General features: G+C 42.2%; 1 protein-coding gene across 3 annotated transcripts in view; it reads left to right on the top strand.

The window, feature by feature from the left end:
- The window catches only part of MDGA2 (MAM domain containing glycosylphosphatidylinositol anchor 2), a 389,024-nt gene that overhangs the window by 309,473 nt on the left and 52,880 nt on the right, over nucleotides 1-26,671 (top strand). For all 3 annotated transcript variants that reach the window (XM_061354587.1, XM_061354586.1, XM_061354588.1), the window contains exon 10: nucleotides 14,945-15,093. In XM_061354587.1, coding sequence (XP_061210571.1) covers nucleotides 14,945-15,093 — 149 coding nt within the window. The remainder of the gene's footprint in view (nucleotides 1-14,944; nucleotides 15,094-26,671) is intronic.

Here is a 26,671-nt window from a genome sequence, read left to right as displayed (position 1 = left end):
ATCTATGCAAACAAGAATTTTAAATAGCTTGTTTCTTGCCCCCTCTTCCCCTGCCTTTCCTTGCTTCTTAAGCCATTTTGAGAATACGGCAGGACTCCTTTGCCTGTTCTCTGACTTTCTTGTCTTGTTTCTTTGACCTCACTTCACTGCAAGCAAGCCTCGTGAATGCAGCCTATGTACAAGATTGGTATAAAATAACATTTTATGTCATCTTACAAATTTAATGATGTTCCTTTTTGCCACAAAACTGAGGATAATTTTGTGTGGAAGGACAATAGAAAATGAAATGAAGAAACACTAGTACAATTACATTTGCTTCTGCGTTAATTATATAGTATAATATGTCAGATATAATAGTTATGTCCATCCAGTTAAATTCTAGGTCTGCTGAATTGACTGAAAAGTTGAGAGGGTACACTTAGATGTTTCATATTCCACTAGTTCTGTGATGTCCCAAGTCCAACATTGCCTTTGCATTTGGCTACTTCTCACTCAGGTGCATCTGGTATTGCTTGTTTCTTTATTAGTTGAGCTGTACCTTACAATTTACTTTCTAGCTGACTTGTCCTACCATTTTTCAGTAGTGTGATAGAAAATGGAGAAAATCAGTTGAAATGGTGTGTTTTAAAAACATGTTGGCAGCTTGAAATCCCATTTCTGAAATCAGCTGAAATCCCCTTCCTGTCTGTTGGCATTTCTCGTAACTCGTGGGAAGAACTTTATATAGGTTGCTTGGACTTCATTTGGCTTTAAATCAATAATTTTACAAAGTATTCTTGCTTTCTGAGCCCACACTGTCCTTTTGTCTTTGACCACTGAGGCATTTGTCTGTTCTTTCTCACCTGCCTGGCCAGTGGCTTGCCAAGGTGGAGGAGAATTGCACAGCACATCTGAGCCAGACCCTTGGCCTTGCTACACGGTGGATCACAGAGGATCTGATGCAGAAATGCCCAAACCAATGCCAGCACAGGCTGTATGGTCTCACAACCCTTCATGGAGGCATCAGCACAGGTGACTGATACTTGCATGCCTTATCTGCTTCCCGACACACTGGGGACTTTTTGGTGCTTCGAGTAGGGTTTAAAGATGAAGCCCAGCACTGTGTTGGTGTGGTTTTATTCTCTATCACAGAGCTAGCTTGCTCGTGTTGTCTCCAGGAGCTGGGTGCCCCCCCCCGCTGCAGTCACACAGGCTGCCCTGGGCAGTTCCCTGCACTAGCTGCTCTCCTGAGAAACTCCCAAGAGCATAGACCTCCACCGCATCATCTCACCGCACACTGGTGAAGACATGTCCTGACATGTGCCCCCACCTAGATTGTTTCTTCCCGTCCTCCCTTCTTGCAAGGACTGATAACAAATGCAAGCCATTTACATTATTTGCATTTTCCTCTTTTTTTATGCTGCTGTGTGCAAGTGAGTTCATAACTGCTGTTCTCCTCAGGGTTTTTGTCTGCATGCAAATGGCTTATAATTTACCAGGACTGCTCACGTTAGACTTCTGGATACCTGGATAAAGCAGAAGTGAGCAGAGCAGCACCAAGTAAGGACAGTGTTAGAAGCAGGCAAAATCATTGATTTCTGTAGACAAGTTTCTGAGCACTGCTGGTTCAGCTGATCCCCATCTGACCTGTTTCTTCTGGTTTATTTTTACTGATTGTTTTGTTAACATGGGCACATGTATAGTGTGTATGGCTTGTATGGTGCCTGCGGAGGTTGTCATGCCTTCAAGAGATGTCCCAGTTGCTCTGGGGGACATGTGGATGCTTTGCAAGTCCAATGTCATTGGGAATATCAGTGTCTTGTTTGATGGTGGTGAAAAGTTATCACAGGGAAGTCGAGGAAAGAAATGACCAGGTGTTTAAAATCACTGATAGTTCAGTATGGGGTTTTCCCTTTTCTCAGGGGTTGGATCCTTCCAGTCTGGTAGGAAAAGCTCTCTGATTTGGTGAGGAACGCTGAGTTTTAGAGAAGACCTTAAGAGCCTGTATGGATCTGAGGTACCTGTAGCACTCACAGACTGCTAGATTTAAATATGGAGAGAGCAAGCAGAGTGAGTAATTTGCATTACTGTTAGAATTAATTTATTTCTTTACGAAGACACCCATACAAACTAACTGCAGTCCTTGCTGTCTATAGCACTGTTTCTCTAAGGAAGATTTGATTATGAGCTGACTATAAGTTGTTAGATGTAAGTTATTAGCTTTCCAGTAAGTCTAAATGAATGTTACAGGCCATAAACTGACTATATAAATTACAATCTCTCATGTAAAGCTTAATGGTGGTTGCAGTTACATTTATATCTTTCCCAAGGACGGGAGAATATTTCTTACTGTGTCACTGATTACAATAGTCTGATATCCCAATTTCATGTCTTAAGTCAAGCTGGCAGTGTGTTATTTTATTTTTTGTCCCTTCCCTGGTGTCTTTGATCTGAAACTTGAAATGCTTTCATATGCACCTAGTTCCCTTGCGAGCATCACCTCATGGCAGCACTGCTTCCCATGGAAAATGCAGAGTTGGGCATGGACCATCTCTTACTCCAGGAAAAGCAGCGTGTTTTCAGTTTTGGGTTGGGTTTTGGCTCTTGCAGCATTGTTTGCTCCTCATGAGCAGGACACATCTGTCCTCCACCTCTATGTCTTCTCCTTGTTTGGGAGCAGCAGCCCTCCATAGTTTCAGCCACAGCTTTCTTGGCTGAAGCAAGAGTACTGCTGTATTATTCTCAGATCTTAGGAGTAAAAAGTTAGTCTCCACCTTAGTTAAATGTTAACTAGTCAATGCTTGCCTTAATTCAGAAACAAATGCAAATTGTCAGAATAAGTAATTTATCTCCCTGCTTTTAAAAATGTTTGTCAAGTTTGCAATTTAGAGGCAGTCGTGGATGTCTGGAAACTCTAGGAAGTGGGAAAAATTGTCAGAAACCGTATATCACCTATGTTCTCACTTGTGTGGTCTTTAAAATTTCTACTGAAGTATCACAACCATTTAACAAACTATTTTTCATTGATCTGCTAGGCACAGCAGGTATTTGGTTTTAATTAAAGACTTCAGAGGCCATGGAGATTATAACAGTGCTACTGAGCCCAAAGCATCTCCTAAAAATGTATGACAGGAAAGACCATTTCCAAAGCATGCAGAGTATTGATGTTGTTTTGTTTCCTGATGAATTCAGTCCTGCTGGTGGAAAATCTGAATTAAGAGGAGCTTTACCAGCCTTCTCGGAAGCAGATTGCTGCCCTACCCCACACACTTGACCAGGGCAGTTTAAACTGCAGGCAGTCAAATATGAAAGACAGTTCTTACTGTGTTAACAGGTTTTTTACCAATCTCCTGGGTCAAAGCCCAGTAAAGGCAGTGGACTCTGAGCCAGAGACCGCCTTCTTGAGAATTAATTTCCAAATTCAGCAGAGTTTTGAAATACGGGATATTTACTTCTTACAGGTTATCAGTGGAGCAAGCAGTGCCAAATGTGACCTTTTAGCAGAGGTGACAAGGTGTTATTACTGGTTCTCAACCATGCTTTTCCTGTCATCCTGTAAGAAGAGAAAAATGAAGTTAATTAATTCCATCCTGAGGCTGAAGTATCTAATTTGAGGAGTGGAAGGAAGGGTTATCTGAGGCTTTCACTGTGCTTCAGACTTACTCATTTTCAGTGCAAGTCTACTCTAGGGAAAGAAGAAAAATAGTTAGTTCACCCAGAAAAGGACAGGATTGTGAATGCAGAAGTGGATTGCACCACTTGAGAAACTACTACTTCCAGGTACTGTTTGCATTTGGTTGTGTTTCTGTTTCTGTGTGTTGCTGCTTGAAAGCTGGGGAAGGACCTGATGAGCTCAGCCTAGTTCTCCCTTTGCGGTGCAGTGACACCAGTATGAGGGAAATCATATTACTAAGCCAGGTCTTGGGCATATATTCTCAGCGGCGATCAGTGCCATGTGCTCAGTGTGAGCCCGGAGCCCAGAGCTGAGGCATTGCCACCTCCTGCTTCCCAGTCTGCTGGCAAGTGGTACCATGGGTGTTTACCAAGCTGCTGTCCTAAGGGTATGGGAAAACTCTTTCTCTGGCACTGGTGGATTTGGCCTCTAACAATGTGTCTAGACATCTGATATCCTTCTGGCCTCCATGGTTTGCAGTGTTTTGGGATACTAGAGTGTGGTCCCAGGTGAAGGAGGTGAACTGCAGCCAGATGTCCCCAAGCATGGCATAGCTGCCACATCTCAACTTCATCACTGTGTCCCAGACTGTTTCAATGTAGCCTCCAGAGACTGATAATGAAGAGTAAATGTATCCCTTATTGTAGACCACAGAATACTTTGTGCAATAAATGAAGATGAATGGTTCAGCTTCTGAAGTAAAGATCTCTTGGTAGCTGAGCTGTTGTGTATTGGTCTATGTCTGGTGTCCAAACCAGTGACCCTAAGAGTTAAGAGAACGTGGAGCTTCCTCCTTGGATGGTGCAAGTGCCCGAGTGTGTGATGCTCTGGGATGGTGATAGTTATTTCATGTTGGATAAACAGAACTAGAAAAGGAAGAGCAAAAGGCATTCTTTCTATCCCTCTGTTGCTGGCAGACCTGAAGGTGTGTTTTGGGGGAGCCTGGCACATGGGAATGAAGCATATGCCTCAATTAATATTGCAGCTGAACCAGGCCGTCCCCATGAAAGAACCAGCCCACTGTGGTTGCTGCAAATAATTTCAGCCGTATTCCAATCCCATAGAGCCTGAAGGATCTGCACTAAAGAGTGTTTAGCAGGGAGCCCTTGCACGTCACCACTGCAGAACTGATCCAAGGAGTGCCCAGAGAGGAGTAAAGATGTGCATTTCACTATTGCTGGTGGGAGGCAGGGGCAGTTCAGTTGCTGGCTGGCATTTGGTTTAGTTACTTCCTCCAGAATGATTGCTTGCTCATGTGATGTGAGGGTATTGCAGGTTCTGGAGTGGACTGAAGCAGTCACAACCTGTTATATTTGCCAGGAACTGGGGAGCCCATGTTAGGAAAGGGATGGGGGTATGGCAGCTGGGTGACTTTAAATGATGGGAGGGGAGAGCTTACAGCTGCCTGGGAGGTCCTGAATTTTCCTCCTGCAACTCAGTGTTGCACTCTGATGCTGAGATACATGTTTTGCCAGGCACTGCCAGAGGTTCCCCACCTCATCCTCTTGTCACAGGCCACAGTTTTCTTTATGTGCATGTGGTGACACATTACTATTTACAATTTCATGACAGCATCCTAGTCTTTGTATGACACCCCTTTCATTTCCCTACGCTTCATTCATCAGGTCTCTAGTGCTTACTAGCACATGACACTACTTCCTCCTTCCACCCCTGTAGCTCCCAGGGGATTTCTGTAGAGTTTCTTTTGGCAACAGGTAAATTACCACTTTCACCTCAAGCAGGGGCTTCACTTTGTTTTTGGTGTATCACTTCAGCTTAGTAACCACTTTCTAGTCAGACACAGACACATGTGTGCAAATATGCATGTATGCATGCATGTGGGGTATATGTAAGTATCTGTTTATGTGTCTCTAAAGATTTCTTACATGAAATTATGGCATATGTGCATGTGACCATGCAGAAAGCTTGCCAATAAAAAGGGAACCTTGTGTGTGCATCAGCCAGCTTCAGAGATTCTTCTAAACTGGATTTATTTATTGCTCAAAATGTCACTGCACAGGTCACGTCTTATCATGACCTATTTAAAAGGAAATCCGGATACATTGTACGATGTTATAAACCTAATTTCAAATTGTGTGGAAGCTTTCTGTCCACAAACCACGGATGTGTTAGGCCCAAACTAATTGAAATGGAACTCTGCGGTGTTTAGCTCTTGGTGAGATCTGATCTCGATGTGAAAAGGAACAAGGTTTTTTACTGTGAATCCTGCTTTGGAAGGAGGAGGAATTGCAGAGAAAAGCAGTGCGAGCTCTTCCACAGCTCAGCCAGTAGATGTCACGTTTGGTTATCACTGGTGAGAGGTTTGATCGCAGAGGTTTGGACCTGCAGCTGCCGGTGGGAGGCTCCGGATCGGTGCAGGATAGCCGGCAGGGCATGGGAAGGCGTCTCATGGGTGGAATGTGTAGCATTCTCCACGGCATAAACTTTTATTTGTTCAAGTGTTAACTGGGATGTTTGCTGGTTAAAGCAGACCTTTCTGTGCTTGGAATAGGAATCTCTTAAATCATTAGAGGTGGACAGAGTGCATGCATCTTTAAATTTATACTCCAATTAGTCATTTGAATGTTCAGTTTGATTCCCACATCATTCATTCCCTGCAAGTTGTGGTGCATTAGCAAATCAGTATATTCCTTGGGAAGAGACTTTTGCTGGAAAGTGTAAGAAAGTGTCACCACCAAGTTCACAGTGTTGAGAGCAGCAGGTGCATGGTCATCTGTTCCTGCAGTAAAGAATCACCTAGAAGAGCAGCCTCATCCATCTACTTTGTGAGGATCATTTATTATTAATGCTTACACTTGCTTAGCTTTAGTACTATTCTGCACTTGAATGCCTCTGCAGCTGCTCAGCCAAACGGTTCTGTTATGGCTTAGACAGTCCTTTCATGTAAAACAAAGCCCAAAGATCTTCCAGTGGGCAAACTGGCTTTGGTAGGGCAGGACCCCAGCTTGTGCTCTGGTGTTCTGGGTTCTAGTGTGGGCTTTGCTCTGCAGTCTGTCTGACCAGATAAAAGTGTTATTTTCTCATACAAGGATAAATGACTATTTCAGAATGTTACTGGGTCTCACAAGTGGGTCTGCAGCTGGAGCGTAGAACTGTGACTCTGAGTCTCTGTATTTGACTCCAAACAATACAGTTCCTGGAAGTCATGCCTTAGGAGGGCTAAGACAAGGCCATGTCTGCACTATTTGCTCTCAGTGCTCAGGTTTTAGCCAAGTAATCTCTTAGCAATGCTCTGCAGATAAAACCCACAGTGTAATAGTGGGAATAGAAAATATCGAGGCTCCACAGAAAGTTCCAAATAAAAATACCACTCAAAAATAAGTGATGTGAGGATGATGGTGGTTACAGGCAGGGAAGAGTGCATCTGTAGCTGCATAGCTGGAGAAAGGAATGTGGAAGCTATGGAAAAAAAAAGCACTGTGAACTTTGGATGTGAAGCTTGTAGCACTGGAGATACATAATATTGAAGAGGACTGTAGGTGTTGCTTCTAAATGTAGAGGTATAACAGAGAAGAGGACCTTTGGAAAATTACAGTGGAGATTGATCTGTGAAGCACAATGAGTTTTCAATAAAGAGGAAGCTTGTTTTGCTAAAGCTGTTATGAAAACTGGGAGAACAAGGGTGGACAGGTAGTTTCAGTACATGACCAGGTGGAGTTTCCAAAAGGATAGAGGCTACATGAAAATGGATGTTCACTGCTAAGGGTAGTTTTTGTCAAAAAAAAAAAAAAAAAAAAAAAAGAATTATAGGGAGAGACTTTTGCAAATGTTGAAATGTTGAAATGCATTCCTTTATGCTGTTAATCCTGAACTGCTTATGTAGCACAGGCAGTAGGGTCAGTGATTGTGGAAAGTCCAAAATAGCGATGCAGAGAGCAGGAAGGTGTGGGAATGTAGGGAAGCTGAAGGTGACAGGGATATAGCCTTCCAGTACCTTATGGGGCCTACAAGAAAGCTGAAGAGGGGCATTTTATAAGAATAAGTAGTGATAAGGGGGAATGGCTTTAAACTGGCAGAGCAGAGATTTATTAGATACCATGAAGAAGCTATTTCCTGTGACGGTGGTGAGACACTGGCGAGATGCTGGCATAGGCTGTCTAGAGAAGCTGTGGCTGCCCGATTCCTGGCAGTGTGCAAGGCCACGTTGGACAGGGTTTGGAGCAACCTGGTCTAGGGGAAGGTGTCCCTGCCTGTGGTAGGGGGTTAGATCAAGACGATCCTTAAGGTCCCTTCCAACCCAAACCATTCTGTGATTCTGATTCAGCTGCAGGATTGGGACTGTGTTGGGAGGAGGAGCAGATCTGAGACAAGAGACATATTTTCACATATGCAAATAAAGAACAAAGTATCTTCTCTTTCTTATTGCAAATCCGTCATAAAATATATATCCTGTGATAAAACAGAGCACAGTAAGGGGCAGCATTTTTCATAAACGCTGTGTCTCCCAGTATTTTACACTGTTAAATATATTGTTTTGTTTTGTTTACGATTTATGCTCTTCATACATTTTATAGATAGAAAGGTCTGGGGCTGAATTTGCCAAAAGGGAAAGCATTTGTAAATCTCTGATTTTATTTTATTTTTCCCTAAACATTTATAGCTGCTGTTATAAAGTGCAAGGTACTCTGATCATCGCTTATACTTAACTTCTTGTCATGATAAGCTAAAGTGCAGATGTGCTACCAATATGGAACAGAGATGGCAAAGATGCTGCATTTGCAAACCATTTAACACCAAGTGAATTAGCGGAAATAGATATGAAGGGGAACATAAACAGGCAACACAAGGAAATGATGCCTCTAGTGCTCTTCCTCCATATCTGCTAAGGCTGTCACTGGTACTGGTGCTGTGCCTGCACAGTTACTACTGTTTGTTTCTGCATGACAAGCCAGCATAAACACTAACCCGGTACTCTGAAATTCCATCTGGGGTATGTAGTCAGCTGCTATAATTAGGGAGAAAATGTCGTTGTTCATTTTATTGCTATTGCTTGAAATCAGTGGGTTGTGTTTGCACAATTTTGTGTCATTACAATTTAAATGTGCAGTGCATGTGCTTGATTTCTTATGTTACTTTGGAAACCATGTACTGGCAACTGAAGCAAAACAGTTCTTTTATAAGTTTATTTTATTTTCCTGAGTTTCTAATGGATAAATGACTGAGTGATCTGAAAAGAACCACAGGAAGATTTCCTGTGCCCAGTCAGGGATTTACTCAAATAGGTACCAGTTCAGGACCCAAGTGAGTAAATGCATCTGTCCATCTCTGTTCAGGACAGTACTTCAGCATTTACTGAGATCCCAGTGATGGGAGGTAGCATTCATTTAACAGTAAACTATTAAAGTGCCTTTTCTGTGTGCTTGTTTTCTATGAATCAGTTCTATATTGTCTTTATGCCATTTTTGACCTTACACTAGTAGAGACTTGGTAGAAAATATTTTGGATGTACTGCCTGAAAGAATTCAAGTGCTGCACAAGAGATGCTAATGACTGCAACATGGTTTTGTGAGTGAGAAGGGCTGGTAGTGGGAAAGAGCACTGCATTTGTTCTGCAACACTGGGACTGGTGACTGATAATGCTTGTTCCTTTTTCTGATCCAGTCTCAGATTCGTTATGAAACGAATTGTTTTGAAATATTTGTTACTGGAAGTAGGCTTGTAACTTGATGACTCTTACCCATCAGAAAATAATGATGTTTTAGCACTGTCTGTAGTATGTTCTTTAATACTGGTGAGTATTAAATATAATAATATAATACAGGTTGATGGAAAAACAGCAACAAATGCAGCAGGTTGTGTAATTGTGCTGGTGGTGCTGGGTGTCCTCCACAAGCATACCGGTGAGGAATTCAGATTTTGTTTCAGCAGTGTAGACTTCAAACACAAACATTTTTTCTGTCTGCTTATGCATTTTTGTCTCATGCAGGGGCCAATCCAGGTGAGCAAATCTGTGTTCATTATTACTCTTCCTTACCCTGCTCCCACTCTCCCTGTTTGTGCATTCCCAACCTTCATTTTGCACATGATACATATTCAGAAGATAAAAAAATGTTTTGTTAATGATAGAAATGAAAACAAACAATGCACTCTGCATCAAACTCTGCCATGTATTGTCTCCCTGGCAAAGCCCTAAGCATCACAGTTACTCAGATTCCAGCAGTGTGAGCACAGAGGGAGGGATTAATTAAAACTAGTACATGTTAATGGAGCTCTAAACCTGAGTTCAGATTGCCTTAACAAACAGAAAAATACCATAGTATTAAACTCTTCTCCCTTGGGAGCTGCTGGAGTAGCACGTCAGTGAGAGGCTGCCCTTTTCAGGGATGCAGTGCTCCTGGATCCAAGGAAGCTGCCTGCAGAAGCTGACCTGTCTTTGTCCCTCACCTGATGGCCACAGCACTGCTCCTCTCACCAGCACTCTCCTGAGGACTGAAAAGAGTTTCACCATTTTCCCCCATATACCTGAATCAGCATAGAGCTGGGCTTCCCACCAGTGCACCAAAATCCCCTTCAATGGGCAACACAGGAGCAGTCAGTTGGTCGCTGCAACCTCCAGTTAGCTGAAGCCTCACAAGTTTTGGTCCCAGGGCAGGCGGAGCTCTGAGGAGCTTTAGATGATTAAAGACCATCCAGTTCCAACTCGCTGCCATAGGCAGGGACACCTTCCACTAGACCAGATTGCTCCAAGCCCTGTCGAACCTGGCCTTAAACACTGCCAGGGATGGGGCAGCCACAGCTTCTTTGGGCAACCTGTGCCAGTGCCTCACCACCCTCACAGGAAAGAACTTCTAACTTCTTCCTTATAGGTGATCTAAATCTACCCTCTGTAAGTTTAAAGTTTGAAATGTTTTAAATTCTTGAATTCTGCAGAAGCCTGAAGGAAGGGAAAGGAAGGCCATTTTTCCTGCCTGATCTTAAAAAGGGCAAATGGTGTGAGCCAGGGAAATGTATCATGTATGTGGAACAAAACAAGGGGTTTTGCTTTTGAAAAGTGACCCTGACACAGCTGTAGGAAGAAAGGGAGATCAAGGTAGAACTGGCACCCCTGAGAAATGCCCAACTGGGATATGAGGGACAGCAGCTCCACATGCTGCATGCTTGAGACATCTTTGCCAGTGGTGAATATGTGATAACCTCTTCCAGACATGGCCAAGGGCTTGAAGCTGGCTGCAGAGCTGACTTGTACTTGCAGGTGGTTTCCAAGAAAGATGTTGCTTCCCCACCCTCAAGTCGTGTTAAGTCAAGTGCTGTTGCTAGGGCTGTTACATCCTTCATCATCTCTTCATTTCTGTAGTGGAGGATAATCTTTGGAGGCAGCATTGCCTCTGGAAGCAGCACGGTTGGGTGGTGTCAGGCTTGCAGTGTTTGTCCAGAGTCGGAGCAAATGGTCACATTGTTGGATGACACCTGACAAGCCCAGGCAGACTGCCGACGTGTCTCATAGCTCCCTTGTCCCTGAAGGCAACATCTCCTTTTTGGGTGTTCTCAAACACTGCCCAGCTTTCTTGTACTTCTAAAGTTTGCACATTAGTGTCTGAATGTTGTGTTGTTAAATTTTCAGTATCTCTATTCATGCCAGAAAGCTCTTCTGTTAGGAGGGATTTAGAATAATACAACTCTTCATGGGTCCTCATTATTTCTCAAAAAGGGACTGTGTTGCTCAAGTGCCCATATTGTGACATGCGTCTAATTATGGATCCTTTCTGTAGACCCCCAGAGATGCCATTATGTCCACCTGCAGTAGGAGGGGGAAGATTATAATTTGCGTTCAGCATGAGCTTTCCTCCATTATTCCCACTCTACGTAAATAAAGAAAACAAATCTTATCGACCACTGATCCTCTTCTCATTTAACTTACATTTCATTTTTTAAAACAGCAGTTTTGCTTTGCTTCTTTCCCTCAGAGTATTGTTGTTTTCCACTTCGGCATTAGCATATCTGCTTTAGTCTGGCCTAACTGAATGTGCACCTTCGGTTGAGCAATTGGCAAAAGATATCTCAGCTAAAAGGGCTTTTCATCCTTTGAAAAGAAAAGCATGGCTCAAGGGGATGACACACCCAAAGATAAAAGCTTGATCAATAACTACAAGACCGGTATATATTCACATGATTTTTCCTTTGTCCTTTTTACTTTTTTTTTTTTTTTTAATGCACTTTTCCCCTCTTCTCACTACCCTTCTGATTGAAATTCTCAGACTTCTAGGTCAAAATGCCTCCCCATCCATGTCGCTTTGCACTTGTAGGTGAGAGTAGTTTTGAGGAGAAAATACCTAACTACAGTTTGCATTTTGGCACAAGCTCCTAACATCTGAATTAAAGGAGGTGAGTAATGAAGGCATACCTCTCTCCTAGGTCAACATGAGCAGGCAGACCATGTATTCCTGGGAGATTGTCCTGTGCTTTTCACTGCATTTCATAATTGCTCCCACTGACAAAATCCTTGCAGAAATAGGAGGACGACAGAGGTATAAGTTTGGGGAGGTGGAAGGACTTTATTCTGCTTCTGTTTTTCTCTAATGGCTAGTCTCTTTTATACGTTCATGGAAGGATAACATCTGCAAATGTTTTAGTTTCCTATGTTTGGTCCCTTTTTTTGCACAATTCAAGTGACAAAACGTAGCATTTAACACAGCAGAATCTGGTCTGTGCCTCCATTCTGTTTCTAATAGTATTAAGCTCAAAGCAGAAAAACTCCAAAAAAAGGAGGCAGAGGTGGACAGGGAAAGGATATACCTGTTCCCTCATAGGATCATAGAATAGTTTGGTTTGGAAGGGACATTTAAAGGCCATCTAGTCCAACTCCCCTGCAATGAGCCGGGCATCTTCAAGTAGATCATGTTGCTCAAAGCCTTGTCCAACCTGGCTTTGAATGTTTCCTTTAATGGGGCATCCACAACTTCTCTGGGCAACCTGCACCAGTGCGTCACCATGATTACAGCAAAAAATTTCTTTCGTATATCCAGTCTGTCTCCCCACTCTTTTAGCTTAAATCCATTACCCCTTGACCTATCCCTACATGCCCTTGTAGAAAGTCCCTTTCAAGCTTTCTTGTCAGCCCCTTTAGGTACTAGAAGGCTGTACTAAGGTCTCCCTGGAGCCTTCTCTTCTCCAGGCTGAAGAGCTCAGCTCTCTCAGCCTGCTTCTATAGGAGAGGTGCTCCAGCCCTTGGATCATCTTAATTGTGTCCTCTGGACTGACTTCCCATCTCTTCTACGTTGGTGGCTCCAGAACTGCACACAGTACTCCAAGTGGGGTCTCACAAGAGCAGAGCAGAGGTGCAGGATCACCCCCTTACACCTGCTGGTCATGTGTCTTTTGATGCAGCTCAGAATATGGTTGACTTTCTGGGCTGTGAGTGCACGCTGCTGGGTCACATCCAGCTTTTCATCCACCAGTACCCCCAAGTCCTTGTCCTCAGGGCTGCATGCATTAATTTTCTTATCTTTTTTTGTTGTTGTTTTTGTTGTTTTCACAGAATCCCAAGGGTTGGAAGGGACCTCAGAAGATCATCTAGTCCAACCCCCCTGCAAGAGCAGGGTAACCTAGAGTACATCACACAGGAACTTGTCCAGGCGGGCCTTGAATATCTCCAATGTAGGAGACTCCACAACCCCCCTGGGCAACCTGTTCCAGTGCTCTGTCACTCTCACAGTAAAGAAGTTTTTCCTGATGTTCACATGGAACCTCCTATGCTCCAGTTTACACCCATTGCCCCTTGTCCTATCACTGGACATCATTGAAAAAAACCTAGCTCCATCATCCTGACACTCACCCTTTACGTATTTGTAAACATTGATGAGGTCACCCCTCAGTCTCCTCCAAGCTAAAGAGACCCAGCTCCCTCAGTTTATGTCTGTCTTTGACCTGGGATTCTGTTCCTGTTTGTATCAGTCAGTGCAAAAACTGGTGGTTAACGATGCTTCCTGTAAATCTGGTTGTTAAAACTCATTTCAAGTCAATCCAAATATTTTTGCTTTAAGAAACAGAGCAATGCTGTAAGGTTAGTATGATATGCTAAAAAAGAAAATAAAATAGAAAACTATCCTCCTCCTTGGGACATAGTAGTATGTATTCTAACATTGTTTGACTTCCTGTTAGGACAATTCCACTGACATTTTTTCAGATATGTTGGAATTGCATATTCCAGTGGAGTGAAGTTCCCACAAAGGCTTCTGCTGACACCCCTCAACCTAGCACATCTGCTTGTAGCCTTTATGGACTCAATTTATTTGCATGTACAGAGGTGCCTGGTGGTACATGAGATGCTCTAGGATGGTACACACAGCTCCAGCTATGGCTCTAACAGATCCTGGGTTTCTTATAACTCCTTTGTCATATATCCCACCCTGTCTAGATGGCTCAGCTACCCTCCTGCATCTCAGATGCCACTACTTACACGTGGCTGGGTGAAGAGCTTGGTCACTGGGTGTCATTTTTGATATTATAGACAAATCACTCTAGAGGCACAAAGGCAATTTGCATGCAAAGGTGTCGCTAGTATTCATGGGTTTAAGTCAAAGGGAACTCAAGTTTAGTGAAATCAAGCAATGTTCTGGCACATGTTTGGGAAATCATCCTTAGGTTTTCCCTATTTATATGCAGTGAAGGTTATAATAAAATTCTGGTGAAACGCTCATATTCCAAACATGCCCTGTGAGATGCCATTTTCCTGTGTTGTGCACATTACTATGTTCAGCTAAATAATGTATTGTAATAGTGTGCACATCACGGCGTTATGAAGGACGGCTTGTGTGAATTTTCACTTGGGAAGTGGAAGAGGAGAATATGTGATGAAGGCAGCAGCTGCTGGAAATATCCATCTTGTATTTCCACCTCATGGATGTAATTTCATAATATTTGTGTCAGGTACAGCAACTGTCACTGAGTCTACCAGTGTAGTGCAGATTGGTTTAATATCTGTATTTCGGTAAGCTGAGCCATGAAAAATTAGTGCAGAGGCATGTTGCATCACTCCAGCTCACCTTTGCTAGGAGCTCAGTTAGGTTTTTTCCTCTTATGCCCACACCTGGGCCATGGATGCCACCAAGGATTGAGTTAATGATAAAGGAAAACTGTTACCACAAATCCTTTAAAAAAAGCAGATAGAGGCAAATAATTCCATGTCATTTTTAGAAGATACTTAACAATATGACTAAAGACATAAGGGGAAGAGGGTGGTTGCAGGCTGTGTTTCAATGCTTGGCTCCAAAACTGGCTGCCTGATTATCCCTGGTTTCTTTGTTTTCTCCATTTTTTTTCCTGCTCCTACAGGCAAAGCCTACGCTCCTGAGTTCTACTATGACACCTACAACCCACTGTGGCAGAACAGACCCCGCGTGTATTCCTACAGCCTGCAGTGGACACAGATGAACCCCAATGCTGTGGACCGCATCCTTGCCTATCGCTTAGGAATTAGGCAGGTAAAGAAACTTAATTTGTGCAAGATGTGCCTTTTGAGTATGCTGAATTCTGTGAGAACTGCCATGGTTTTTTTTTTATTATTATTTTATTTTTACTTTTTTTTTTTACTTTAGCTTTTTTCCCCTTCTCCTTTTCATCCTCTGTGAGTCAGGGTTGTTGTCCTCCTTCTGAAAGGTTGGCTGCCATCTTGCAGAAGTAGTCATCTGCCGCTTGCAGATCCTGGAAACTAATTTGCACATTGGCATAGTGAAACACAGAGATTAAAGTGCTGTGCCTCAAAGGGTTTTCCGAGGCTGTGGCTCAAGGTATGCTGGAAAGATAACATGAAAAAAAACAGCAGCGAAGTTAAACTTTTTATCTCTGTATATACCTATATCTTTTATTAGAGCTTCCGTGTAAATAGATAAATATAGGGACAGCTGTAGCTTTCCTGCAGAAATTTGTGGTGGTCCTTGAGAAATGAGGTGTCTTTCTTGACCACATTAAAGCCAATCATGCTTGTGTCTTCATAGACTCACTGTGAACTTTTCAATGGGAATTTGCACTGCTAAGGAAGTGGGGAACCAACCCACTTGCAGAGGAACTGTTAAATTAACATAGCCATCTCTGTTCATTTTCCCTTTAACGATTTTAAAAGGAAAATATCATCTGTCTTCTTGGAAGGTTGCTACTACAGAGCTTGAGTTCTAATAGTCAATTAAAGGGAAAGAACCAATCTGTGCTTTGCTTAAACTTTCATTAAATGGCAACACCTCTGCTTACTCCCCTTCACAGAGCAAAGTGATCTTTGCTTGCAGTTGCACTTTCCGACAGCAAAGCCATTTTATGATGTGAAGGCAGAAAAAGCTAGAGCTGTAACCCTTCTTTGCAATCTTGTCTAGAGCCTCCCCACAGGTGTGCCAGAGATTGACACTGACAGTCAGGTTTTGGCATTGCTAGGCTTTCTCAAGGTCACCTTAGCCACAACATCCACCTCGGAGTCATGTCTAGGAGTTGGCCTGCCAGCCTTGGTCTGGCGGAGGCATGCACTAGCAGAGGAGGCTGTGCCATGCCATGCTGTGCCATGCCGTGCCAAGGTCACAGTGTTCACACCATCCCAGCTCACTAGCACACACCCCAACCCCCGCTACCAGCCTGGACCTGCTGCAATTGAATTGAAGATATTTTGCTGCTTACTCATGAGAATCCATCTGATCTTGTTTTGGTCTTCTTTTATACTCTTCCGTTGAGCTTGTTTTTCTTTAAATAATATCACAGCTGACTGATTTAGTAAGTATATGTTTGGTTATTCTGTGCCTGAAATAATAGTTTGTGCAGGGAGAAAGAGATAGGGGATTAAGACAGATCCTTGAAGACATGTATTTTTGAAAATGTAAGTGCAGAAAGTATCCTGTTGTCCCATGGATCGCCTACTGGGATGAGCTTTGTAAGCTGTAAAATATGTATACAATTTGAGCATGTTGTTTATTCTGAGTAGATGGGGGTTTTGCTTGTATAACTCTTGTGGCAGTTGTGGAGTCGACTGGGACATGTCAAGGGAAGGGCTTTGATACCTGGATGGTGCTGGCTCCCCTTCACTCTGTCTCTGCCTGAATCTAACTAATTTGAAATGAAAATTGGTGAATTTTAATGCATGTTTATGCAACTGTTTGCATCATTGGACACAAATCACTTCCATTATTTCCAGTAGTGAGAATTACTCAATTAAAAGCAGAATTTGCTGAAGTAAAAGAATATATAATGAAATTAATTGCATTAGGATTTTTAGCTGTTTTTTCCTGTTTCATTTTAATTTACTTTTAATTATCTATTTATATAATTATCTAGACTTACTTTCCTCTGATTTCCTTGACAACAGTCTCTGTCAGGCAAATCAAAATATTTCCTTTTGTCTGTCTGAAGCCACATTTAAAGTGGGTGATTTAGAATCTAGTGAGCCACCTGGACACTCATCCGTTATTGCAGTAATTCCCCCTGAAACAAGGGTGATAATTAAACATTTAGGGTTCGGAGTTTTTTTGATACCTACCAATACTAGCTAGTATTTTTGACTGGTCTTTGCTAGGGGTTTTATTTAACAATAAAAGTTGGGATGAGCATCTGTCGGGAGTGGCAGAAAACACACTCATGCCTGTGCCAGATTCATTACAGAAGCAGGGCAGCAGGATTTCCAGGTCAGAGCAACAGCCTGCAGCCCAGCATGGTACTGTTGTAAAAAGTGACTGTTCGTAATCTTTGTTTCAATCTTCTAATGCTTTGCAAAACACTGCCAGTGGGCTATGTAGTGAGTCAATGCATTGGTATCTGCTTCCGATTCAATTAACACCATTACCTTTATCTGATCAGTAAATGGCTTTTGCATTAAGAATGCTAAAATCAGAGTGCAAGCATCTCTTCCTCTTTACCTGTACATTGCAGCTTCCCTTGAGAAAGAATTCAGGAAGTATTTGGGGAATACTTAGTTGATAGCAGGTTTATGTTTGCTGAATTTTCTGTGGAATTGCTAAAGTCTGTAATATTGTCAATATTTCTAATACCATTTTATAGAAACAAGAGCTTCTTATGAGGTGTAGAGTGGTTTAGCTCCATTTACGTATTTGCCAGGTGATTGTAGAAAGCAATGCGAAGGACGTGCTTGATAATGAAATTAAACTTTAAAATGAATACTGAAACTCTAAAAGGGCAAAGGATAATGGAATGTGGCCGACTAGGGATTTTCCTTAAGTACAAATTGTTCTGCTAGAAGTAATTAGATTATACATTGTTATAACAACGGGAAAGTATTTCCACTGGTTGGCATATAGTGAGATTGTAGAGCTGCAGACGTCTCTGCCTTGAGGAGCTCAGCCAAGCAGAGTTTTGGAAAGTTTTGCTGGCAATAGAAACTACTGGAGAGAAAAGTCCAGTGCCAGAGGTATAATGAAGGCAGAAAGAAGGTGTAACAAGGTGCTGAAGTAAAGGAGCTGTGCCAGGCTGAGGGTGGTGTATGCCATGAGTATAACTTGGCTCTATTTACACTGAGGTACGAACTATGTCACCGTGGGTGCCAGGAGCAGTTGTTGTGCTCTCAGGACCTTCAGGATTCTGTGGTTGCTTTGTAACATCAAAAAACTGTTTTAAGAACAAAACTAATACATTTAAGAAGTGAGTTGAAAATTTGCAAGAATCACTGCATTTATACGTATGTTTAATCTATCTATCTATCTTTAAGATTGTTTTGTAGCTCTACTGCTACCCCTTATTTAAAGGTATGAGCTGCATGTACTGCTCTCTGATGGCGCGCAGCAGATCATTCAGTCAAGTTTGTCCTGGTGGCATGGTATTGTGTGATGACTGCTCCCTCCTGGGAGAATCAGGAAGGAATAGAAATTATTTAGAGCACTTTGCTTTCTACTTAAGCCTAGACACTCCTGTTGCCTTTTGGGGATTCATGCTGTGCTTAATGTTATTTTTTAACAAACACAGGCTCTTGTCTGCATTTCTATCCATGCAGCACATGGATAGTGGCTTCCAGTGCTGGGTTTTAATTGGCTTTGAGGATGCTAAGCTGCAATATGTGCCAAGCCTGCTGTGATGAAGCATCTAGCCACCAGGCAGTGTGCATGGCCGTGCTCTTCCTTTACTGAACAATGACAAATAACTTTTAAAAAAGGAGGCACTAAGTGGCCATAGAGTTTACTTGTTGAGTGAGTGAGAGCTGCTGTTCATGTGCTTCGATAACCCTCAGAGCCCTCAAGCATGTCCTGAGGAGACGGCAGAGCTCTGAACTATGCATCCAGGCCCTGTCCCTCTAAGGAGTTGTGACAGATGTGGTCTTCTTCTCATGGAAATTTCTGGCTTGTTCTCTTAGGAAAAAAAACATTTAGTTGGTGATACATTATAGCATGGGACCTGTTCTGATGTGCGGTTCTTGTGAGACTAGTCTAGACAATTTTGGCAGGGTAAAAGACTTGAAGAGGTCGGTCCCTTTCCTGAGAGGAGGAAAACCCTTGAGGACAATGGATTCAGTCAATGGCCAGTCCTGCTGCCAATCTACATGATAAAGATTCTGAAGGTGGCAGAGAAATACCACAGTGTATGTATCTACTTCTCTTGGGCCACTAGAGCCAAAGGAAGTGAAGATTAAAGTATTCCTTTCACTGCTTGGCATTCTGCATATTGCCCAGATTTAGAGAGTATAAACATGGTGAAAACCTTGGTACATCTGGGCAGGTGCAAGCACATCTGAGTTCCACATGCCAAAGAAAGGAAGGAGAGCCCATCAATTCTCCTCTCCCCCTCCCCAGTTTTCATGAGCATTTTCTGAGCTGGCAGGCACTGAGAGGATACTTTCCTGATCCAAGAGCAGCATATCATTCTAGTACATCACAGCATCGGTAGCAGTACTCCCACTTCTGAAGGGAAAATCTGAGTACAGTTCTGAGCAGAAAAATAGGAGATGCATGGAGCCTAAACAAAGGCCAATTTGAGATGCTCATTTGTGATTACCAGATAACAACATGGCAGTGTAAGTTGGAAATTAGGGATGAAACTAGAGCAGGGTGTAGTCAAGAGAAATAGGTAAGAGTCTGTGATCGTTTGTTTTCAGAGAAGGGGGGATTGCATTTCATGTTTGGAAGATACAGATCTGAAAGCAGAGGAAGAACAAATCAAATTAATTAATCTCAGCAATACCGACCTTGCTATGGAGAGGTTCTACAGTGTCTTCTGCAGGACTATATTCCATGCAGTGACTACACAGCCTTTACCTTACACAGCAAGTTCAGTTACCTCCTGAACCCCTAAGGACCCCACATTGTCTCTTGCAGTCAGCAAGAGGGATGGTATTATATTAAAAATACAAGGACTTCGACATGTTTGCATTTTGTGAATACAGCTCTTAGACACACGGATATGTGTTTGCGCTGACTTAGGGCTCAAAGTCATAGTATCATAGAACAGTTAGGGTTGGAAAGGACCTTAAGATCATCTAGTTCCAACTCCCCTGCTATGGGCAGGGACACCTCACACTAAACCATCTCACCCAAGGCTTCGTCCAACCTGGCCTTGAATACTGCCAGGGATGGAGTATTCACAACCTCCCTGGGCAACCTATTCCAGTGCCTCACCACCCCAACAGGAAAGAATTTCCTTCTTATATCCAATCTGAACTTCCCCTGTTGAAGTTTTAATCTGTTACCCTTTGTCCTGTCACTACAGTCTCTATGAAGAGTCCATCCCCAGCATCACTATAGGCCCCCTTCAGATGCTGGAAGGCTGCTATGAGGTCTCCATGCAGTCTTTTCTTCTCCTGACTGAACAGCCCCAACTTTCTCAGCCTGTCTTCATACGGGTGGTGCTCCAGTCCAATGATCATCCTCGTGGCCCTCCTCTGGACTTGTTCCAACAGATCCATGTCCTTTTTATGTTGAGGACACCAGAACTGCACACAATACTCCAAGTGAGGTCTCACAAGAGCAGAGTACAGGGGCAGGATCACCTCCTTCGACCTGCTGGTCACACTCCTTTTGATGCAGCCCAGGATACGGTTGGCTTTCTGGGATGCGACCGCACACTCAAGCCACCTCATTTTCATTTTCTTACCGACCAATGCCCCAAGTCCTTCTCCACAGGGCTGCTCTGAATCTCTTCTTTGCCCAGCCTGTAGCTGTGCCTGGGATTGCTCCAACCCAGGTGTAGGACCTTGCACTTGTCATGGTTAAACTTCATAAGGTTGGCATCAGTCCAGCTTACAAGCATGCTGAGCTCCCTCTGGAGTTTATCAACCTCCCTCCAGTGTATCAACCAAACCACACAGCTTGGTGTCATTGTCAAACTTCCTGAGGGCTCACTCAACCCCACTAAAGTCCATCCTCCTCTTGGAGGTGCTCAATAACCCAGACAATTGCATGGCCCATTGCCTCTGTTAGACCATCTTTCTCTCCAGTCCTCTTTCTCTGAGGCTTGCTTTAATTTTCTTAATGTTTATGGAACCTGGCTGCCATACTCCACCCTGTATGAATCACCAGAACAGTGTTACCTTTCTGTCAGATCCTGCTTCTTGTCACTGTCTTGTCACAAGAGTTAAAATAAGGGCATGTCTCAGACACAAGAGGATAATTTAATGGTGGGAAAGAAGAACATAGGAGAAACTTGGCTTTTCAACATTGGTTGAAGAGCTGTTGCGATACACTGGCACAGTAAAGCTATTTGAGAAAAAAGTGGAGCTTGGTTTAATGGCGTATGAAGGAAGCCAAGAAAGTCAAAAGGAAGAGGGAAGGTCCTGTCAGGTGAAGAGGGAGTCACAATAATAGAGAAGTGTCATTTTACTGCCTATAGAGTGAAAATGGAAATAGATGAGTGGAAATCATTACTCACTGAAGTATTTAGAATGAAAGTCACTTATGAAAAATTTATTTTAGCACACTCATGGCCCCCACCTGATGGGTAGCAATTTTCCAGATGTTCTTTCTATCAGGATCATGGTGCTATCATCACACAATCTACTGTGAAGGGAAAAATGGCTGCAAGCTGGTTATTTTCATTTGATTTGCTTTAGAACGTATAAAATTAGCTATACATCAAAATGTATACAAAAATTGTATTCAGAACCATTTAAAAAAATTACATCTTTAGTAATTTCAGGGGAGGAAATGAGAGAATTGAAAATTCAAATGTCTATTGGAATATTTTTAATGTTGTTTTCATGGAAAAAAATTAAGCCTTGCTCTCTAGAGAAGATTTCACAGCATGCATTTCTTTTTGGAAGCCTGAACAAGGCTTTGCTTTTCTCTTGTTATGTCTGCACTTGTGAAGTGAGACAGAGAGACTGGTAAAAAATGAGTGCAACATGCACAGGCACATTTCTCACTGATTTTCTTGGGTTTGGTAATTTGAATTAGAAAAGTAATAGTTCTGTTTGACAATTTTCTGTTTGCAATGCTGATACCTCCTATGTTTATTCTGTACAAGACCAAGGCTGGATTTTCAAAATAGCAACCTGAGGGCTGTACCTTCAGTTTGTAGTACCAAAGTCTTTTGGTACTGTATAAAACTGGTTATGTCTCCCAAACTTCAGATAGATTAGGCAAATGATTATGTATAATGCTGAAAAAAATTCAACTGATTACATCTGACAAAATTGAGAGTTATACACATAAACACATCTTTTTCTGTCAGGTCTTGATGTTCTGACTTTGATCCTGAATATGCTTCTGACTGTACCCTTTTCCTCTGGTCTGAGAGTTGTTCTGTGTGCCTCTGGAGTGACTTGTTTTGGAGCCCAAGGGCTTTATTTTCTATATATTCTAACAGAAAACATCCCGGGCAGAGCTGTGTCTGTTCACATTACCACAAATTGTGGACTAAGCTCCCTTTCTTCGCAAAAAATTTGCATGCAAAATCTAACATATTCATTTGATCCAAGCAATTACTGCCTGCTGGGACTGCCTTGGTTTGATTTCTGTTATATAAGCATGAACTCCTGCTATTTCATTACTGGTTTTAATGTCTAATTCATACTAATTTTTCAGTCTGGTTTCTTAAGGAAACAGGATATGCAAGAATGGCTTAAAGTTACTGGCTGTGATTTCTAAACCCTGGTCATCTTCATTTTGGCGAGATCTGATGGGCAAGAGAGGTACAGTAGGCAAGGAGGGTCCCACAAGTGTCATGAAAGTATGTGGACTGGTCAAGGAGAAAGATTTAATTGCAGATAGAAATGGAAGGATAGGATCACATGAATCAAATTTTTAAAATCACAAAACATGGACCTGGGAATTCCCTTCCTTCACAGCAAGCTCTGTGGAACCCCCTCCTGGGATACTTTTCAATTTGGGGCAATATCTAAACTTTCTCTTCAGGGTGTCTCAGGTACACGTATACATTTCTCTGTGTGTATTTATCCATTGCAGGAGCCAGAGACATGGCAAAGTGGTAATTAACTAAAGGACAAATCCTGCATGGGCAGGAGCTCTTCTGCTTGAAGCAGGGACATTGACATAATGTGAGGCTTTTGTTGCACATTTCCCTTTAGTGAAAAAAATGCCAAAATCAAGCGCCACACTGTACCTTAGTATGGTGATCACACTCAACTTCCATTTATTCTGTCTCAGCAGAAAAATCTGCAGTATGAATTGATTATTGCTGATCAAATGCAGTGTATCAGTCAAACTTTAGGAAAGATGCAGAAGAAAATGGAGTGAGCTGAAGAGCAATTTTGAGAGAGAAATTGCTCGAGCTAGAGGAATTTGTTTTAGCAAATGAGTTATTTGCCTTTCACTACACTTAAACCCTTGTAGGAGGGTTGAGACTCCCCTTTCTATGCACGTGCTGAAACAGAGCCTCAGGTGGAGTGGCTGAACTGCATGAATCATCTGCACCATCCCAACAAGGATGTGCTTTTCTTTAAACTGTCAAGCCTTGTGTGGGCACCCTTCCAGCAGAAGCTGGGCCCTTGATGAAAACATGCTCTACTTACAGTACAAACAGCAGAAGAGCATTTAAGATGGAATGTGTGTATTCATGGCTGCTTTTTCACCCTGCTGCTGTGTAGTTGCAAAAGTAGAATGAAAACAGCAGGAAGTCAGGGTTTTGACATTGATCAGGTCCAGGTTTAAAATGAAAAATATGATTGCCAAGAAATATTTTTCATTACTCTGCCCTCTTTATGTAAATTCCTGTAGTGCAAGACTGCTAAAAACCTCTGTAAATGACAGCAATGGATTCCTTGTTAATGTTGATTCCATATGATGCAATACAGTTCTTGGGAAATAGTAGAAATACTAAAGGATTTGCAGTAATGAAATAATGAAAACTCACAGAGAAAGTGAGCAATGAAACTTTGAAATTATCTACTTAAAATTTATTGCATATTTCCTTAGGCAAATTCATGACACATACGAGTTGTGTGACTGGTATGCAGCAAGCTTTTTGTCATAGTAAAATATAGCATAAATAAATATTTCAAAAGGCCTTTGAGTGTTACAGAAACTTAATTCTGATGATGGATGCTTCCTCTTTAGTGAAGATAATTTCAGAGCAGCATCAATGCCTAAGAATCATAAATAAATTGCATAGTATATTCCAGGTACCCTAATAAAATATGTTAGGATATGGGGATAAAAATTAGCAATAGCTGCACTTGCTCAAGGTGTAGGTCCTTTATCCCAGGAGTTTATCAGTGCTGTAGACAAGTCGTGGGCGCCAAAGGAGAGTTGCACCCCAAAGGGGAATGGAGATGGAAGGTGCCTGGGGCAAAGGCTGACCTTCAACCATAACATTTTGCGTTCTCTAGCATACCATTATTCCCTGAACTGGTTGAGTTCCATTTGGCCTATTTTCACTTTTGATCCTCAGGTCATCTCATGTTGGTGAGTTCACCACTACCACTGCATGTGGACTGTGAGCATCTCCCCTAGTAGGTGGCATTCATGCACACAGAGAGAATTAGCTTGAAGAGCGCTATTCCTGTCACCGAGTGTTCCAGAATTAAATAGTGCCAGAAAAGAGCTGTTTGACCCATTGAATAAATACTGTTCACTGAATTACACCTTCACCTCTTTCCCTGTGACTGTTCCATATGTGCCTTTATGTTTTATTTGTTCTCGCATGTTCAAGACCTGGTCTAAAGATAGATTTGCTGCATTCTTCCTATATTGGTAGGATATATCTGTGTCTTACTTCATGGGCTCTAATTAACTCATTTTCTCAGCATTCCTCTGAGATAATTTCATGAAAGTGAAACATAGAGACGGGTCAGTAATACTCACTGCTATTAGAGCTTGCTTTGGTGAATTGATTTTCCTTCTGTATATCTAAAGGCAGCATCAGGAATCACCCTCAGAGATGCTTCACCTGAAATCTGGTCACCCTATGTCACTGAGAACAGGTGCTGCCAGCCCCATGCTGGACTTTTCTGTGCAATATTTCCCTTTAACCACCCTCCTAAGACATCTCTTCATTTCCACAGACTTTGGATGTGGTTTCATGGGTTTCAAACTCAGTGCTGTAACCAGGTGATGGGAGGGCAGCAACAGCTCTCAGCAGAATTAAAGAGCATAGCAGAAGAATTTAGGCTCCAAGGGCTACTAAACTCCAACAAGAATATGGAGTTTCACTGCACAATACTTCGTGGTGAATAAAGCCCAGTTAGCATTTTTTTCTGTCAGCCAAGTATTATTTGCTCAAATTTTTGATTACAAATGGAAGTGCTCTTGGTTGGCAAAGAAAGCTGTCACATCCCTTACATATCTACTTTGTTCTTGGATGAGCAGTTCTGGCAATCTGTAAAGGCAATATTTGTCTTCCGAGCTTCCTGACCTGTTTCTTAGGCCACTCAGGTTTATTGCCTGTCTAGGTGGTGCACGAACTGAAACTATTAAATCTGTTTGAGGTCTGTGTGGGCTTTCCCTAGTGCTGTTAATGTGTGCATTTAAAAATGAGTGCTGCAGATCTTTAGATGTAAAAACTAAAAATGAGGTGAATTGACAGCTTACCAATGATCAAAGCTGAGACTTTGCCAGTATTGCTCCCTGTGAGCAGCCTTAATGATTGCCTAGGGAATGGCTAGCTCAGGACAGACCACGGTGTTGAGAACTCTGCAGATTAAGGCTTCCTCTTGCTGGGATACTCCCTTGGCTTCTGTCTTCAGGTTTCTGCAAAACTAGCTACTACCTTTGTATAGTCTTGCCTTTGTGTCTGTCGTAGATTAGGGATCCCAGATGTCTGCTAGACACTTTAGGGTTTTTTTACTGCTCATATTGTCACTATCTCTCACCATTAGTTCTGTTCTTCCTGAAACAGATGCATGTACTTCAGGAAAAAAAAAATCATTTTTTAAAAATATATTAAAAAATAAAAAAAACCCACCAAACTGCCATAATGAAACAGAACCTGTTTCTGCTCCACAGTGAGGTACTGTCTCTGTTCATCCAGCTGAGGCTGGGAAGGATTTCTTCATTTTTAAAGTCCTGTGCAAATGCAAATTTTAGTTAGTGTTTGAAGATGAGATGATAAATGAGATTTATCTTTTTTTTTTTTAGTAGTGCAATTAGGTTGGCAGTTCCTTAATCACAGGTTTTGCTTGTTCCTAAGTGAGGGATGTTTGCAGCTAAATCAGAACATACTAGCTAATGTACGCTAACTGTGCACTTCTGTCAGGTAATGCACATCACAAAAATTAGAAATTGTTGGGATGGGAGTGATTTGTTCCTATAGACAGCTGCTTCATCCATCCTTTTTCTGCTAGACAGTTATTCTCTGAAACATACGTATGTTTAAAAGGAATACAAACCCTATTGTCTTTCAATAAGCAAAGGAGAAACCTTCTGAAATCCATCTGTGTTTTGAGGTGATTTAAAACATCACATTTACATTTTGAGAACTTCATGAAACATCTAGTGGCTATTTCTTTTCCTCTCGTGCAGCAATTGTCTGAAGTATGTAAGAAATGGTTTGTTGAAGCATTCATATCTGACAGTTGAGCTATTATCTATTGACAAAAAATCATTCTTACTCCAAAAGTTAAGCAAAATCAGTATGTTCACTTGCCTTAGAAATGCGCTTTGGCACCATGCGCTTGTCTTACTGCATTATTAC

Source organism: Neopsephotus bourkii, unplaced genomic scaffold, assembly GCF_033783945.1.
Source record: "Neopsephotus bourkii isolate Nb327-2 ecotype Australia unplaced genomic scaffold, CSIRO-AGI_Nbou_v1 NB_740, whole genome shotgun sequence".
In the NCBI taxonomy this organism is placed as follows: domain Eukaryota; kingdom Metazoa; phylum Chordata; class Aves; order Psittaciformes; family Psittacidae; genus Neopsephotus; species Neopsephotus bourkii.
Note: the sequence above shows the minus strand (reverse complement) of the source record. Positions and strands in the feature narration are given on the sequence as shown.